We start from the raw sequence: 19,047 nt of genomic DNA on the forward strand, positions 1-19,047 counted from the left end.
AAAACTGTGCTTTGAGAAATCTCTTTAAAAAAGTGTAAGTCTTACCATTGATATCATTATACACTCTATCCTTCACTACATAGATGGCTGTTAATGTCTAAATGTCATCAGTTAGAACTAAGAGCATTTGAGGATGCTTTAAAATTTAACAAAGTAAATCACATATTTACGTTATATGTACTTGGACTGTATCTGTGTAGAAGATGATATTGATGCTGATGAAGTAGAATGTATTGTTGCTAATCTCATTGACAAAGTATGTGACCATTTGTAGTAGTATTTGTTGAGTATCTGTTCTCCTATGTCTAGAATTACATCAAAGGTTATATATCTCATCAACATCAAAAAACTGGTTGTCAGTAACAAAATGCTTTTCCTTCTCTCTCTTCTATCTAAAATAAATAAAATAGTATTAAATATTAATAATTATTATTTATAACAAGAGAGGGTAGTCTTCTCCTCCCACTTTATATATAAACGTGAACAAAATATAGTCTATAGAGGTTACAGAGTTTATGGCGGAGGAAGACTTATCTCGTGATGTAGAGACTGTTCCAACGAACGTTTGTTACAACAGATGATGAAAGGACACTTTCGGTGTGGGATCTCATGTTAATAAATATAGAGTCACTGATAGACCTGACAAAGAGTGGCTACAATAAAGAAGACATTGAAGCTGCTAAAAATCTCTTAGAGAATGTCATTGATAATTTGGAAAAAAATACGACATGCATTTGTTGAACTACAGGAAAAGTCACTAATGGAAGAATATGCTAACAAGATTCTCTGTGAAAACCAAATTTGATAACTACATTGACTCCTTTTATGGCAAAAGTTTATAAGTGTAAGTTTATTTGTAGTAAATTCTGTGTCTAATTAACTGGGAGAGCTGTGAGTTGTGAATATTATCTTTATTTTTCCAATCGACAGGTCTTAGTAATGGATATGAATTGAAGTGTTTAATTGACTGGGGTCTTCCTTGTAACTGTATGGACAAATTGCTCACAAGAAATGCGTAACATTATTGTTAAAGAAGGTATACATATACAACTAGTAGTACAACTCATTGATCTTCCTATTGCAAGTACAGCTCATCAAGAGGTATGTAAAAACAAAGTTATATATATGAGAGTAAATGTATGTTGACATAAATGCTTTATTAAAAATTAGTTACAAAGTTTAAAGCCATTTAATTGAAGTCATACAGATCTGTTGACTACTAAGATACAATACTTTTTTTCATTGTGCATTTTAATTTTTAGATTTTAGCTGATCTGATACATCTCTCAATGCTAGCCCTTACTAACACTAATTGAACATCGTGAATTTCATCACCACTCAAGAATTGTTTCTACTTTTGATATCCTCATATCTTATTTACCCAGCAAAAACTTCTCCATTGGAAAACTTGCAAAAATGTCCCTCGCAGTTCTACACAGATATCTTGACAAGACACGAGCAGAAAAGTATCTCCAGCTTTCGAAAAAAAGATGTCACAATTGTGTTAAGATCTTGTCTAATGTGAACTTAGTGAAGATGAAAAGAGTGAGTTTTTGGCATTTAATTTCTGAAGATGGATTGGCTGTCATGTTGAAATACTTTTGCTGCATCCAGACGAATTGTGACATTATTATTCAGCAAAATGGGTTGAGTATTTTGATGGATCTTCTTAACAATAATACTGATGTTGACTTCGTAGAGGCTCTTCTTTTGTTACTTTGGAAACTTGCCTCATCATGTCTCAGTGACCCAAACAAATCTCTTCCAATCGTTGATAAATTTCAACAGTTAAAATGTGCTGATATTAGGAGGAGTTGAACACACTTGTCAATTGTGTGTGTTATGCTTTCAGTGGTTGTATCCCTGAAGGTAAGTATTGTATTCACAATTTGATTAGTAGTTGAGGTTTTCAGTTTCAATTTGATACTGTCTCAAACACTTTATGTAATAAAGTCAATAAAAAAATTCTGAAATTTATGTAATCTTACATCAATTTTTATGACTTGGACCACATAATTTAGAATAATGTGTACACTAAAGTTTTATCTAACAAACCTAATGAAAACATCCAAAATATACTTAATGTGTGACAGTACACAACTTTACCACATCATACACAGTTATCTGTGATGAGGTGTATACTTATCATAGCTTTGGTTTCATGTCACTACTACAGTTATGATTAGAAATCCATTGGGACAGTAGCTTAGATAGTAATATATTTTTAGTGACTTCAGATTACCAAAAATTTATCTTAATTCTAATATATTTAATATAATTTTAATAATATATTTATTGATATTTGATTACTTTTAAAAAATTATTCTTATGTTCATTTTTCACAGGTACTGATGACTGCCTTCTTTATGCTGAAAAAGCGTATAAACATGATCTTTATGAAGAATGCATTCAGTTTTGTGAAAAGGTGCCTAAAGATGCACCAGTGAAAGATCATCTCGCGATGTTTCAAGGAAAATCACTCTACCATATTTTCATGCAAGATCTGGAATTTCTCAAGGGTATTTCCACTACTAGTCGAGCTTACAGCAATGCTAGATTTTCCTGCTACAAAGAAAATAAAAGATGTTATTCAACTTTTGGGTTCTGCCTTTGATGCAAATATCATTGACGAGGAAGGTAGTCAAATGCTGGATACATCAATGATGATCTTTCTATCAGAATCTCGTAATATGAGTGGTAAACTCCCAAGGTGCCTTTTATGCTACAAAAAAGGGAAGCTTGCTAAGAGTCATATTTGTCCTAGAGCTGTATTGGATGATTTTGCAAAAGCTGCTGGTGTACCTGACAGTGGAAAGGCATACTTTGTCAGTTGGCCTTGGCAAAAAATGTTCACTGGCTCTCTCAAGTCATCTGGGGAAATTACAGTTCGTGTACTCTGTCATGACTGTGAACTAATTTTAAGTAAAGCAGAGACCAAGTTTTTGCCATGTTTCTTCCGTAAATTTTACGATGTAGAAAGGCCACAAAGTATTACTGAAGAACAATGCATTGAATATCAAGAGTGGCTGTATCAGTTCTGTGTTGGGTTGATATTTCGTGGGATGACTCTTCAATATTCTGGAGAAAGAGTTGAATATCTTAATCAAGATGAAGTACATTCTCTGTTACTACAATGTAGAAATGTTTTATTACGCCCAAAGTCAGATGACTGTCCTGACATATCAATTTTTTATTGCCCCAACCAAAGGTGATCCGTCGGAAATCCAATCTTCCCTCATCAATGTTTGTATTCATTATCCTTTTCATTTTTTCTTTACCCATAAGAAATACATGTATAGATCTCATCAGCTTTATGTGGATGCTCTTGCCTATACATTTCAAATAGGTATGATTTTGACTACCGTACAACTGCCTAAAGCAAATTGGTCTACTGATCCCACTCTCACTATCCAGAAAAATGGTGCTGTTTACAAAATACCACCTGATAATGAAAGACGACTGAAGATACCTGATGAGCTTTGGGAAACACTTTTAGTGGAAGCTATGATTACAGAAAAAGAAGTTATGGAACAACCAAAGAGGGCCATTGCATTACAGCCACTAGATGACCTCTTGTCTGTCCCTCCAGTATCATACATGCTGGATATTCTTGATATTACCAAGCAAAGTGAAGGCATGGGGAAAGGATCATTGTTCTCAGACCATCCTAAAGTCATAAAATATGTACCAAATGAGTTTTTAGTGTCACATCCAACTGCAAAGAATGCATCAGGAACTGTTACACTTCCAGACTCTCACAAGATCCTGCTTCATCTTGATTTCCCATTGGAAGGTGGTTCAGGTAAAGGAGGCACAGCTTTTATAGTTGTTGGTGATAAACCACCATATAATGTTGAGTCTCCGTATTTAATTTTCCATCAGTACGAGCCTGGTCTACAAGAAAACACAGCTTTTTTTCTTTTCTACACAATCATTTGAATTTGTCGAATACTTACCAGATCCTTACTCAAAACGGTTTCTTGGTGATGATGCAACAACTGATTTAATAAAGAAAAGTAGTGAAATAGTATCTCTGATACTAAAAGTTAAAGGATATCGTAACTATCAATCTCTACTATATTGGATGAACAGTAAAAAGGTACATTATCTATATAGTGAGATGAATTAGTTCATAGCATAGAGTTACTGGTGGATGGATACCTATATAATAGTGAACAGTGATTCCCCATATGTAACCTTATATGGTATGGTATAATAACTTCAGCACATTTAATTGATAGCATATATAAAGAGTTTAAGAGATTTTGATGCTGTCATTTCTTTCATTTCTCTTAATTTAGGGGTCCTGACTTTCTTGACATGAAATGCCGCAATAGTTGTTGGTATTGTCAGGATCTATGTGAGGTCTGTCTTGACCGAGCCATCCTTGGACCCTCAATGATGGCTATAAGTGATAAAAAATTGAAATTTTGTTCTGAGAAATGCCACAAAATCTACAATGTAATCCCTGAACCACAAAGCCTAATATTTGCACCTGAAGATCAATCGAGTAATGAATTAAAAGTCCCTGACGGCCATAAGGAGTTTGTTCGTTTGTATTCTAATGGGAAACTAGATGATGGATGTTTTATAACGAGCTTATCCCTCTGTGAAGGTGATGGTTCTGAGGATTTTCCACTTGGAGGATACTATATGAACTATTATATTCGGACCTCAAACTATCAGTGTCACTATGAGTATTTTGTCAGTCAAGATCTTCAGCCATTGAATGCTGTCACATATGCAAGAGCATCAGTAAATCTATTTGATGAAGATGATTGTGATGACATAATGCAATCATCAATAAGCATATTACAAGGGACCTTTATGAGATCTGGTGTGCTAACTATATTGCAATTTTTTGAAGTTCTAAAATTACGCAAGGTCATAATGTCCACTCCTAATTCATTTTTTCTTGGCCTCAATAACACTAACAGATGTACCTCTTCTGATTCTTCATCCCTTTCTCATCAAAATGAAGATACTCTGTCTCATGAAGAGAAGCCAACAGAAATGTTAACAAGTGAACAGATTGTAGAAGCTCTTTTAAGCAGTGATGACTATTTAGATGATTTTCTCAAGACACATAACTCAGATAAAGAGAACGAAGCATCTCCTACCATTGCTGAGATTAATGTTGGAGAAAGTCTAAATGATAATTCATCAAATACATCAAGAATTACAGGAATGACTCATTCTGACAACGATGAATACACACTCACACAAGTAGAGTATGAAAACCATTCATGCTTTGTATCTTGAAAAGTTCACATAATTTATTTTAATTGGTTAATTATTGTTTTGTGTTGTTGTGACTTAACTAGACCTATACTGTGCTAATTTCAACATCTTATAATTTATAGAAATTAAAATTACTTATTATAAGTTATTCTATTTAAACATGAAATTGTGTATTCAAAATTATTTACTGGAGATGTCTGCAGTAATTAAGATACAGTTTATTGTGTACTGCTTTTTGCACATTATTTTTAGTTCACTGCTTAAGTAGTTTAACAAATTATACTAGTAGTATATGATTTGACGATATTTTTTGGTTCACTAGGTTAGATACAACTTTGCGCTTCAATCTCAATCCTTTTGATGATAATGATAATATCTTTGTATGCAATAAAAACTATAGCTATAATACTAGTGTTTACAGGAACCTGATCATAAATGAATTGAGATCCATCATTATTAATATTCAATGATAATTTACAAGATTTGATTTATTCTCTGAAATCACACATCATAACAAAAAATAGAATAAAGATATTGGCATTAAAGTAATTATCTGTAATACACAAAACATATTATATATATAATTATATCAGCATCCAGGATCTGCATTACGAGCTCCTTGAGTGATTTAGTATAATCTTTCAATTGACCTTTAAGTGCAGACTACATAAAGAGATATAGGACATAAAATATAATTCATAGATCATTAGACCTAATTATTAAATATGCATAATTATGAACTAGACTACTGCTACGGCTGCTACTTCCAGGGAAGTCAAATCGCCTGTATTGATCAGCTACTTTACAAGCAAAAATTTCTTATCGCTGAAGTCAGTAGAGACTTGTACCTTGTCTTGTAGATCAAGTAAACTTGATTTTCAGTTAATAAAATTAATCACACATCATAACAAAAAATAGAATAAACAACAACTAGATACCGGTATTGGCATCAAAATAATTATTAGTAATACACAAAGCAACAATTATCACTAATGTATATCTCTTTTCATTTCTACAGCTATGTCTCTTAATATAATATCATCTTCTCCATACAATACATCACAAATTTCAATCTGACTTTTCATTTGTCTATGTAACTCATGAACTACTTTGCTGGCTCTTTGATAAGTTGTATCACTTTGTACACTCATAACATCATCTAATATCATAAAGCGGACATCAAGACCCATTTAAACGAGTTATAATAAATAATAATATAGAATATTAACTTAAACGAGGCATGGGCCTTTCAATACTTTGGTCAAACCTCTAAACAAAGGAGGCCTTTATTTCTTGACTAGCATTAATTATTTAACTGTATCCACACTAAACTCTCTTGTAGCAGCTTGCTTGAATTTTTTTGCACACATTCAACAGCTTCAAATTTTAAAACTTGTATATGAACATGTGAAAATTATACATGACACATGTTTGGTGTGGCAAGTAAACCTCTACTTGACTGTTTGGCTCAATTCGTCCAGGTCTCAATTGAAGACTGAGCCTCTGTTTAGAGGAGGCTTCTATTCAAAGGAATATCATAACAATCATTGAAACTCTTCTGTGTTATACTGGCTACAGACTAGGTACTCATGCAACTTTACTAACATAACACAAGGGAGATAGTAATGGTATGTATCTTAGCATGTATTATTGACTCACTTGTTGTGTTAATTTCAGTACATTCTTCTGAAAAAATCATCATCTTCTAGATCAGACATTTGTCCAATATCGAAATCTGCTACTAAAGAGTGATCAGTTAATAGTCCACCAGTTGTATAAACTGACTCCATAGAATCTGACAATGATTCTTGATGATCATGAAAACCAGCCTTTGCTTCTTGAAGTAGTGATACAATGTTATGATGATCATGTTGGTGAGCTATATCTAGAGGGGTGTGACCAGCCATATCTTTTAGAAGTGGATTAGCACCACATTCTAACAAATGTCTGACAATATTCTCACGTCCATTATAACTAGAAAGATGCAATGCTGTAGTACCAATAGGAGTTTGATAATTGATATTAACTTGGATCTTCAATAAATATATGACAATATTGTCATATCCTTTGACACAAGCTATCATAAGAGGTGTCCAGCCATTGTTCATAGCTAGGTTAGGATCTGCCCCATTGTTAAGTAAGGTAGAAATGACTGATAAGTGACCATTCTTGCAGGCAAAATAAAACGCTGTTGCTCCAATTTTTGTCTGGATGTTTATTGGAACATTTCTCTCTAGTAATACTTGAGCTACATCAGTATGGCCATTTTGACTGGCTATCATAAGAGGTGTTGCTCCATTGTTCATAGTTAGATTAGGATCAGCCTCTTTGCTAAGTAAGTTAAAGACAACCAACAAGTGACCTTTCATTGATGCAAACCAAATTGCTGTTGCTCTGTCCTTTCTTTGACTATTTATTTGAACTTTCCTCTCTAGTAATAGTTGAACAACATCACTATGACCATTTAGACTGGCTATCATAAGAGGTGTAGTGCCATCATTCTTAGCTAGGTTAGGATCCGCCCCATTACTAAGTAAGGTAGAGATGACTGGTAAGTGACCATTCATGCAGGCAAGATAAAAGGCTGTCACTCCTTTCTTGTTCTGGGTGTTTATTGGAACATTGTTCTCTAGTAATAGTTTGACGACATCATTATGGCCATTTACACTGGCTATCATAAGAGGTGTTGTGCCATCATTTATAGCTAGGTTAGGATCTGCCCCATTACTAAGTAAGGTAGAGATGACTGATGAGTGACCTTTTTGGCTTGCACAATAAAATGCTGTTCTTCCGTTTCCATCATGAATATTTACTGGAACATTTCTCTCTAGTAATAGTTGAACAACATCATTATGACCTTTTCCACTGGCTGCCATTAGAGGTGTTGCTCCATTCTTCATAGCAAGATTTGGGTCAGCACCATTGTTGAGTAATGTAAAAACAAGAGACAAGTGGCCTTTTTGGGAGGCAAAACCAATTGCTGTTGCTCCATTGCTGTTCTGGATATTTATTAAAATATTCCAGTCAAGTAAAAGTTGAACAATATCACTATAGCCTTGATCACTGGCTATCATAAGAGGTGTTGTACCATCATTCAGAGCTAGGTCACCATCTGCTCCATTACTAAGTAAGATAGATATCATTGATAAGTGACCATTCTGGGTGGCACAAAATAAAGCAGTTGAACCGTTTTTGTTCTGGATGTTTATTGGAACACTTATCTCTAGTAATAGTTGGATGACATTACTATGGCTATTTTGACTGGCTATCATAAAAGGCGTTGTGCCATCATTCTTTGCTAAGTTAGGATCTGCCCCATTACTCAGTAAGATAGAGATGACTGATAAGTGACTAGTCATGCAAGCAAAATAAAATGCCGTAACTCCTTTCTTGTTCTGTGTGTTTATTGGAACATTTCTCTCTAGTAATAATTTGACGACATCATCATGGGCATTTGCACTGGCTATCATAAGAGGTGTTGTGCCATCATTCTTAGCTAGGTTAGGATCTGCCCCATTACTGAGTAAGGTAGAGATGACTGACAAGCAACCATTCGTGCAGGCAAGATAAAATGCTGTAACTCCTTTATTGTTCTGGGTGTTTATTGGAACATTGCTCTTTAGTAACAGTTGAACGACATCACTATGGCCATTTACACTAGCTATCATAAGAGTTGTTGTACCATTATTCATAGCTAGGTTAGGATCTGCTCCATTACTTAGTAAAGTAGACATCACTGATAGGTGACCATTCTGGCTGGCACAAAATAAAGCAGTTGATCCATTTTCACTCTGGATGTCTATCAAAACACATTTCTCTAGTAATAGGTGAACAACCTCACATTTGCCTTTTTGACTGGCTATCATAAGAGGTGTTGTGCCATCATTCATAGCTAGGTTAGGATCTGTCTCTTTACTAAGTAAGGTAGAGATGACTGATAAGTGACTATTCATGCAGGCAAGGTAAAATGCTGTAACTCCTTTCTTGTTCTGGGTGTTTATTGGAACATTTCTCTCTAGTAATAATTTGACGACATCATCATGGGCATTTGCACTGGCTATCATAAGAGGTGTTGTGCCATCATTCTTAGCTAGGTTAGGATCTGCCCCATTACTAAGTAAGGTAGAGATGACTGACAAGCAACCATTCGTGCAGGCAAGATAAAATGCTGTAACTCCTTTATTGTTCTGGGTGTTTATTGGAACATTGCTCTTTAGTAACAGTTGAACGACATCACTATGGCCATTTACGCTAGCTATCATAAGAGTTGTTGTGCCATCATTCATAGCTAGGTTAGCATCTGCACCATTACTTAGTAAAGTAGATATTACTGATAGGTGACCATTCTGGCTGGCACAAAATAAAGCAGTTGATCCATTTCACTCTGGATGTCTATCAAAACACATTTCTCTAGTAATAGCTGAACAACCTCACATTTGCCTTTTTGACTGGCTATCATAAGAGGTGTTGTGCCATCATTCATAGCTAGGTTAGGATCTGTCTCTTTACTAAGTAAGGTAGAGATGACTGATAAGTGACTATTCATGCAGGCAAGGTAAAATGCTGTAACTCCTTTCTTGTTCTGGGTGTTTATTGGAACATTTCTCTCTAGTAATAATTTGACGACATCATCATGGGCATTTGCACTGGCTATCATAAGAGGTGTTGTGCCATCATTCTTAGCTAGGTTAGGATCTGCTCCATTACTAAGTAAGGTAGAGATGACTGATAAGTGACTATTCATGCAGGCAAGATAAAATGCTGTCACTCCTCTCTTGTTCGGGGTGTTTATTGGAACATTTTTCTTTAGTAATAGTTTGACGACATCATTATGGCCATTTACACTGGCTATCATAAGAGGTGTTGTGCCATTATTCATAGCTAGGTTAGGATCTGCTTCCTTACAAAGTAAGATAGATATCACCAATAAATGACCATTTTGGCTGGCACCAAAAAAGCAGTTGATCCATTTTCATTCTGGACATTTATCAAAAAACTTTTCTCTAGTAATAGCTGAACAACATCACCATGACCATTTTTACTGGCTATCATAAGAGGTGTAGTGCCATCATTCTTAGCTAGGCTAGGATCTGCCTCATTACTAAGTAAGGTAGAGATGACTGACAAGCGACCATTTGTGCAGGCAAGATAAAATGCTGTAACTCCTTTATTGTTCTGGGTGTTTATTGGAACATTGTTCTTTAGTAATACTTTGACAACATCATTATGGCCATTCACACTGGCTATCATAAGAGGTGTTGTGCTATCATTCATAGCTAGGTTAGGATCTGCTCCATTACTTAGTAAAGCAGTTATCACTGATAAGTGACCATTTTGGCTGGCTCCAAAAAAAGCAGTTGATCCATTTTCAGTCTGGGCATTTATCAAAACACTTTTCTCTAGTAATAGTTGAACAACATCACTATGGCCATTTAGACTGGCTATCATAAGAGGTGTAGTGCCATTATTCTTAGCTAGGTTAGGATCTGTCCCTTTACTAAGTAAGGTAGAGATGACTGACAAACGACCATTCATGCAGGCAAGATAAAATGCTGTCACTCCTTTCTTGTTCTGGATATTTGTTGGAACATTGCTCTCTAGTAATAGCTTGACAACATCACTATGGCCATTTAGACTGGCTATCATAAGAGGTGTAGTGCCATTATTCTTAGCTAGGTTAGGATCTGTCCCTTTACTAAGTAAGGTAGAGATGACTGACAAACGACCATTCATGCAGGCAAGATAAAATGCTGTCACTCCTCTCTTGTTCGGGGTGTTTATTGGAACATTTTTCTTTAGTAATAGTTTGACGACATCATTATGGCCATTTACACTGGCTATCATAACAGGTGTTGTACCATTATTCATAGCTAGGTTAGGATCTGCTCCATTACTTAGTAAAGTAGATATTACTGATAGGTGACCATTCTGGCTGGCACAAAATAAAGCAGTTGATCCATTTTCACTCTGGATGTCTATCAAAACACATTTCTCTAGTAATAGCTGAACAACCTCACATTTGCCTTTTTGACTGGCTATCATAAGAGGTGTTGTGCCATCATTCTTAGCTAGGTTAGGATCTGCTCCCTTACTAAGTAAGATAGATATGACCAATAAATGACCATTTTGGCTAGAACCAAAAAAAGCAGTTGATCCATTTTCATTTTGGACATTTATCAAAACACCTTTCTCTAGTAATAGTTGAACAACATCACCATGACCATTTATACTGGCTATCATAAGAGGTGTAGTGCCATCATTCTTAGCTAGGTTAGGATCTGCCCCATTACTAAGTAAGGCAGAGATGACTGACAAGCGACCATTTGTGCAGGCAAGATAAAATGCTGTAACTCCTTTATTGTTCTGGGTGTTTATTGGAACATTACTCTTTAGTAACAGTTGAACGACATCACTATGGCCATTTACACTAGCTATCATAAGAGGTGTTGTACCATCATTCAAAGCTAGGTTAGCATCTGCACCATTACTAAGTAAGATAGACATCACTGATAAGTGACCATTCTGGCTGGCACAAATAAAGCAGTTGATCCATTTTCACTCTGGATGTCTATCAAAACACATTTCTCTAGTAATAGCTGAACAACATCACATTTGCCTTTTGACTGGCTATCATAAGAGGTGTTGTGCCATCATTCTTAGCTAGGTTAGGATCTGCTCCATTACTAAGTAAGGTAGAGATGACTGATAAGTGACTATTCATGCAGGCAAGATAAAATGCTGTCACTCCTCTCTTGTTCGGGGTGTTTATTGGAACATTTTTCTTTAGTAATAGTTTGACGACATCATTATGGCCATTTACACTGGCTATCATAACAGGTGTTGTACCATTATTCATAGCTAGGTTAGGATCTGCTCCATTACTTAGTAAAGTAGATATTACTGATAGGTGACCATTCTGGCTGGCACAAAATAAAGCAGTTGATCCATTTTCACTCTGGATGTCTATCAAAACACATTTCTCTAGTAATAGGTGAACAACCTCACATTTGCCTTTTTGACTGGCTATCATAAGAGGTGTTGTGCCATCATTCATAGCTAGGTTAGGATCTGTCTCTTTACTAAGTAAGGTAGAGATGACTGATAAGTGACTATTCATGCAGGCAAGATAAAATGCTGTAACTCCTCTCTTGTTCGGGGTGTTTATTGGAACATTTTTCTTTAGTAATAGTTTGACGACATCATTATGGCCATTTACACTGGCTATCATAAGAGGTGTTGTGCCATCATTCTTAGCTAGGTTAGGATCTGCTCCATTACTAAGTAAGGTAGAGATGACTGATAAGTGACTATTCATGCAGGCAAGATAAAATGCTGTCACTCCTCTCTTGTTCGGGGTGTTTATTGGAACATTTTTCTTTAGTAATAGTTTGACGACATCATTATGGCCATTTACACTGGCTATCATAAGAGGTGTTGTGCCATCATTCATAGCTAGGTTAGGATCTGCTCCCTTACTAAGTAAGATAGATATCACCAATAAATGACCGTTTTGGCTAGCACCAAAAAAGCAGTTGATCCATTTTCATTTTGGACATTTATCAAAACACCTTTCTCTAGTAATAGTTGAACAACATCACCATGACCATTTATACTGGCTAACATAAGAGGTGTAGTGCCATCATTCTTAGCTAGGTTAGGATCTGCCCCATTACTAAGTAAGGCAGAGATGACTGACAAGCGACCATTTGTGCAGGCAAGATAAAATGCTGTAACTCCTTTATTGTTCTGGGTGTTTATTGGAACATTACTCTTTAGTAACAGTTGAACGACATCACTATGGCCATTTACGCTAGCTATCATAAGAGGTGTTGTACCATCATTCAAAGCTAGGTTAGGATCTGCACCATTACTAAGTAAGATAGACATCACTGATAAGTGACCATTCTGGCTGGCACAAAATAAAGCAGTTGATCCATTTTCACTCTGGATGTCTATCAAAACACATTTCTCTAGTAATAGCTGAACAACATCACATTTGCCTTTTTGACTGGCTATCATAAGAGGTGTTGTGCCATCATTCTTAGCTAGGTTAGGATCTGCTCCATTACTAAGTAAGGTAGAGATGACTGATAAGTGACTATTCATGCAGGCAAGATAAAATGCTGTCACTCCTCTCTTGTTCGGGGTGTTTATTGGAACATTTTTCTTTAGTAATAGTTTGACGACATCATTATGGCCATTTACACTGGCTATCATAAGAGGTGTTGTGCCATTATTCATAGCTAGGTTAGGATCTGCTTCCTTACAAAGTAAGATAGATATCACCAATAAATGACCATTTTGGCTGGCACCAAAAAAAGCAGTTGATCCATTTTTATTCTGGACATTTATCAAAAACTTTTCTCTAGTAATAGCTGAACAACATCACCATGACCATTTTTACTGGCTATCATAAGAGGTGTAGTGCCATCATTCTTAGCTAGGCTAGGATCTGCCTCATTACTAAGTAAGGTAGAGATGACTGACAAGCGACCATTTGTGCAGGCAAGATAAAATGCTGTAACTCCTTTATTGTTCTGGGTGTTTATTGGAACATTGTTCTTTAGTAATACTTTGACAACATCATTATGGCCATTCACACTGGCTATCATAAGAGGTGTTGTGCTATCATTCATAGCTAGGTTAGGATCTGCTCCATTACTTAGTAAAGTAGTTATCACTGATAAGTGACCATTTTGGCTGGCTCCAAAAAAAGCAGTTGATCCATTTTCAGTCTGGGCATTTATCAAAACACTTTTCTCTAGTAATAGTTGAACAACATCACTATGGCCATTTAGACTGGCTATCATAAGAGGTGTAGTGCCATTATTCTTAGCTAGGTTAGGATCTGTCCCTTTACTAAGTAAGGTAGAGATGACTGACAAACGACCATTCATGCAGGCAAGATAAAATGCTGTCACTCCTTTCTTGTTCTGGATATTTGTTGGAACATTGCTCTCTAGTAATAGCTTGACAACATCATTATGGTCATTTACACTGGCTATCATAAGAGGTGTTGTGCCATCATTCATAGCTAGGTTAGGATCCGCCCCATTACTAAGTAAGGTAGAGATGACTGGTGAGTGACCATTCATGCAGGCAAGGTAAATGCTGTCACTCCTTTCTTGTTCTGGTGTTTATTGGAACATTTTTCTTTAGTAATAGTTTGACGACCTCACCATGGCCATTTACACTGGCTATCATAAGAGGTGTTGTGCCATCATTTATAGCTAGGTTAGGATCTGCCCCATTACTAAGTAAGGTAGAGATGACTGACGAGTGACCATTTTGGCTGGCACAATAAAATGCTGTCTTTCCATTTCCATCATGAATATTTACTGGAACATTTCTTTCTACTAATAATTGAACAACATTATTATGACCTTTTCCACTGGCTGCCATTAGAGGTGTTGACCCATTCTTCATAGCAAGATTTGGGTCAGCACCATTGTTGAGTAATGTAAAAACAAGAGACAAGTGACCTTTTTGGGAGGCAAAACCAATTGCTGTTGCTCCATTGCTGTTCTGGGTGTTTATTAAAATATTCCAGTCAAGTAAAAGTTGAACAATATCACTATAGCCTTGATCACTGGCTATCATAAGAGGTGTTGTACCATCATTCAAAGCTAGGTTACCATCTGCTCCATTACTAAGTAAGATAGATATCATTGATAAGTGACCATTCTGGGTGGCACAAAAATAAAGCAGTTGAACCGTTTTTGTTCTGGATGTTTATTGGAACCCTTCTCTCTAGTAATAGTTGGATGACATTACTATGGCTATTTTGACTGGCTATCATAAAAGGCGTTGTGCCATCATTCTTTGCTAAGTTAGGATCTGCCCCATTACTCAGTAAAATAGAGATGACTGATAAGTGACTAGTCATGCAAGCAAGATAAAATGCTGTAGCTCCTTTCTTGTTCTGTGTGTTTGTTGGAACATTTCTCTCTAGTAATAATTTGACGACATCATCATGGCCATTTATACTGGCTATCATAAGAGGTGTTGTGCCATCATTTATAGCTAGGTTAGGATCTGCCCATTACTAAGTAAGGTAGAGATTACTGATAAATTACCATTCTGACTGGCACAAAATAATGCAGTTAAGCCATTTTTGTTCTGGTTGTTTATCACAGCATTTCTCTTTAGTAATATTTGGATGACATGACATTGGCCTTTTTGACTAGCTATCATAAGAGGTGTTGTGCCATCATTATAGCTATGTTGGGATCTGCTCCATTACTGAGTAAGGTAGAGATGACTGACAAGTGACCATTCGTGCAGGCAAGATAAAATGCTGTAACTCCTTTCTTGTTCTGGGTGTTTATTGGAACATTACTCTTTAGTAACAGTAGGACGGCCTCACTATGGCCATTTACACTGGCTATCATAAGAGGTTTTGTGCCATCATTCATAGCAAGGTTAGGATCTGCTCCCTTACTAAGTAAGATAGATATCACCAATAAATGACCATTTTGGCTGGCACCAAAAAAAGCAGTTGATCCATTTTCATTCTGGGCATTTATTAAAACACTTTTCTCTAGTAATAGTTGAACAACATCACTATGACCATTTAGACTGGCTATCATAAGAGGTGTAGAGCCATCATTCTTAGCTAGGTTAGGATCTGCCCCAGTACTAAGTAAGGTAGAGATGACTGGTAAGTGACCATTCATGCAGGCAAGATAAAATGCTGTCACTCCTTTCTTGTTCTGTGTGTTTATTGGAACATTTCTCTCCAGTAATAGCTTGACAACATCATTATGGCCATTTACACTGGCTATCATAAGAGGTGTTGTGCCATCATTTATAGCTAGGTTAGGATCTGCCCCATTACTGAGTAAGGTAGAGATGACTGACAAGTGACCATTCGTGCAGGCAAGATAAAATGCTGTAACTCCTTTCTTGTTCTGGGTGTTTATTGGAACATTACTCTTTAGTAACAGTAGGACGGCCTCACTATGGCCATTTACACTGGCTATCATAAGAGGTTTTGTGCCATCATTCATAGCAAGGTTAGGATCTGCTCCCTTACTAAGTAAGATAGATATCACCAATAAATGACCATTTTGGCTGGCACCAAAAAAGCAGTTGATCCATTTTCATTCTGGGCATTTATTAAAACACTTTTCTCTAGTAATAGTTGAACAACATCACTATGACCATTTAGACTGGCTATCATAAGAGGTGTAGAGCCATCATTCTAGCTAGGTAGGATCTGCCCCAGTACTAAGTAAGGTAGAGATGACTGGTAAGTGACCATTCATGCAGGCAAGATAAAATGCTGTCACTCCTTTCTTGTTCTGTGTGTTTATTGGAACATTTCTCTCCAGTAATAGCTTGACAACATCATTATGGCCATTTACACTGGCTATCATAAGAGGTGTTGTGCCATCATTTATAGCTAGGTTAGGATCTGCCCCATTACTAAGTAAGGTAGAGATGACTGATGAGTGACCATTTTGGCTGGCGCAATAAAATGCTGTTCTTCCATTTCCATCATGAATATTTACTGGAACATTTCTCTCTAGTAATAGTTGAACAACATCATTATGACCTTTCCACTGGCTGCCATTAGAGGTGTTGATCCATTCTTCATAGCGAGATTTGGGTCAGCACCATTGTTGAGTAATGTAAAAACAAGAGACAAGTAACCTTTTTGGGAGGCAAAACCAATTGCTGTTGCTCCATGCTGTTTTGGGTATTTATTAAAATATTCCAGTCAAGTAAAAGTTTAACATATCACTATAGCCTTGATCACTGGCTATCATAAGAGGTGTTGTACCATCATTCAGAGCTAGGTCACCATCTGCTCCATTACTAAGTAAGATAGATATCATTGATAAGTGACATTCTGGGTGGCACAAATAAAGCAGTTGAACCGTTTTTGTTCTGGATGTTTATTGGAACCCTTCTCTCTAGTAATAGTTGGATGACATTACTATGGCTATTTTGACTGGCTATCATAAAAGGCGTTGTGCCATCATTCATAGCTAAGTTAGGATCTGCTCCGTTAGTTAGTAAAGTAGATATTACTGATAGGTGACCATTCTGGCTGGCACCAAAAAAAGCAGTTGATCCATTTTTGTTCTGGGTGTTTATCGGAACACTTTTCTCTAACAATAGTTGAACGACATCACCATGGCCATTTAGACTGGCTATCATAAGAGGTGTTGTGTCATCATTCATAGCTAGGTTAGGATCTGCCCCATTACTGAGTAAGATAGAGATGACTGATAAATTACCATTCTGACTGGCACAAAATAATGCAGTTGAACCATTTTTGTTCTGGTTGTTTAATAGAGCATTTCTCTTTAGTAATATTTGGATGACATGACATTGGCCTTTTTGACTGGCTATCATAAGAGGTGTTGTGCCATCATTTATCGCTACGCTGGGATCTGCTCCATACTAAGTAAGGTAGAGATGACTGATAAGTGACCATTCATGCAGGCAAGATAAAATGCTGTCACTCCTTTCTTGTTCTGTGTGTTTATTGGAACATTTCTCTCCAGTAATAGCTTGACAACATCATTATGGCCATTTACACTGGCTATCATAAGAGGTGTTGTGCCATCATTCATAGCTAGGTTAGGATCTGCTCCATTACTAAGTAGGTAGATATCACCAATAAATGACCATTTTGGCTGGCACCAAAAAAAGCAGTTGATCCATTTTCATTCTGGGTGTTTATTGGAACATTTCTCTCTAATAGTAGTTGGATGATATCATTGTGTCCATTTAGACTGGCTATCACAAGAGGCGTTGTGCCATTGTTCATAGCTAGATTAGGATCTGCCCCTTTGTTAAGTAAAATAGAGACAACTGATGTATAAACCATATCGACTAGCTATGTGTAAAATAGAATCATCACTTTTGCTTTGGATATCAATGTCATACCAGACTGTGGTAATACATTAGGATCACCCCCTACTTTAAGAGGTGCTATAGTAGGAAGAGGAGCACCAGATTGAACAACCCTCAACGAGCTGTATCAACTGTCACAATTTCTTGAGTTGAATTGTGATTTAAAAACATCTTGGACCCTACAGTTAGTGAAATTACTCCAACAAATATCAAGTCTTCATGATTAAATGTGATTTCTGTAATCAGGCTAGCTATTTCTTTTGAAACACTCCAGGCAACACACATACTGCTTTTTTTGACAATCATGTCAGTAAGTAGATCTTCAAAATCTTGAAAGAGGACCTTCACCAGAAACTCAAACTGCTGTATTGTTACCTCTAGCCACATTTTTGTACTTTTAGTTTTACTTTTCACTTTTTCTGATGCATTATCTTTTGATTTGATAACAGCAAAATCTTTCATTTTTGTTGACTTTTTAAAAGTCGTTAAGTCACTTTGGTAATTCTGCACTTCATCTGGCAAGTCAGTGTCAAAAAGAAACATCTCAACTATTTTTTGAAGAAGTTGATGTTTAAGGTAATGCCATTTGGTCTGTAGTTTATCAAATAATGTGTCATATGTGATATCACTTTCATTTGGTATTGACATTTGGTCACAAAGCTTTTGTTGTTTCAAGTATCGATAAAATGGTAAAAGTTTGTTTGGTCTTTCTATTAAAGAATCCCGTGTTTTTGAGACTAATATGGCAAATCTGTGTTCAAAATGAGTAATTTCTTCTGCTATGTCTCTTTGAAGAGGCACTTTACTCAAACTTGGCTGTTGCTCTTCAATGACAGACTTGATAGTGAAACGTTGATCATCATTTACAATGCTATGTTCTTCATGCTGTGGCTTTGATAGTACATCATCTAATATAGTAGCATATTTGTTTCTGATATG

General features: G+C 36.2%; 3 protein-coding genes across 3 annotated transcripts; all 3 read right to left on the reverse strand.

Moving 5' to 3' along the window:
• Positions 1 to 4,349: 4,349 nt before the first annotated feature.
• Positions 4,350 to 9,527, reverse strand: LOC121392715 (ankyrin-1-like). Its single transcript, XM_041523816.1, has 3 exons — positions 7,665 to 9,527; positions 7,406 to 7,565; positions 4,350 to 4,405 (listed from the first exon to the last, which is right to left on the reverse strand). Exons 1-3 carry the CDS (start codon positions 9,525 to 9,527, stop codon positions 4,350 to 4,352), a joined length of 2,079 nt encoding a protein of 692 aa, XP_041379750.1.
• A 634-nt stretch (positions 9,528 to 10,161) lies between these two features.
• On the reverse strand, positions 10,162 to 11,745 carry LOC121392716 (ankyrin repeat domain-containing protein 29-like). The gene has a single exon (XM_041523817.1). The coding sequence runs from the start codon at positions 11,743 to 11,745 to the stop codon at positions 10,162 to 10,164; it is 1,584 nt and encodes a 527-aa protein (XP_041379751.1).
• A 987-nt stretch (positions 11,746 to 12,732) lies between these two features.
• Positions 12,733 to 18,570, reverse strand: LOC121392717 (serine/threonine-protein phosphatase 6 regulatory ankyrin repeat subunit A-like). Its single transcript, XM_041523818.1, is given in 11 exon segments — positions 12,733 to 13,451; positions 13,601 to 14,371; positions 14,421 to 14,834; positions 15,318 to 15,456; positions 15,459 to 16,314; positions 16,981 to 17,095; positions 17,184 to 17,490; positions 17,575 to 17,651; positions 17,654 to 17,859; positions 17,958 to 18,066; positions 18,396 to 18,570. Coding segments are annotated over 11 exon segments (3,888 nt in total).
• Between the last annotated feature and the right edge of the window lie 477 nt (positions 18,571 to 19,047).

The sequence above is a fragment of the Gigantopelta aegis genome, unplaced genomic scaffold, assembly GCF_016097555.1.
Source record: "Gigantopelta aegis isolate Gae_Host unplaced genomic scaffold, Gae_host_genome ctg4346_pilon_pilon, whole genome shotgun sequence".
NCBI classification, from domain to species: Eukaryota; Metazoa; Mollusca; class Gastropoda; order Neomphalida; family Peltospiridae; genus Gigantopelta; species Gigantopelta aegis.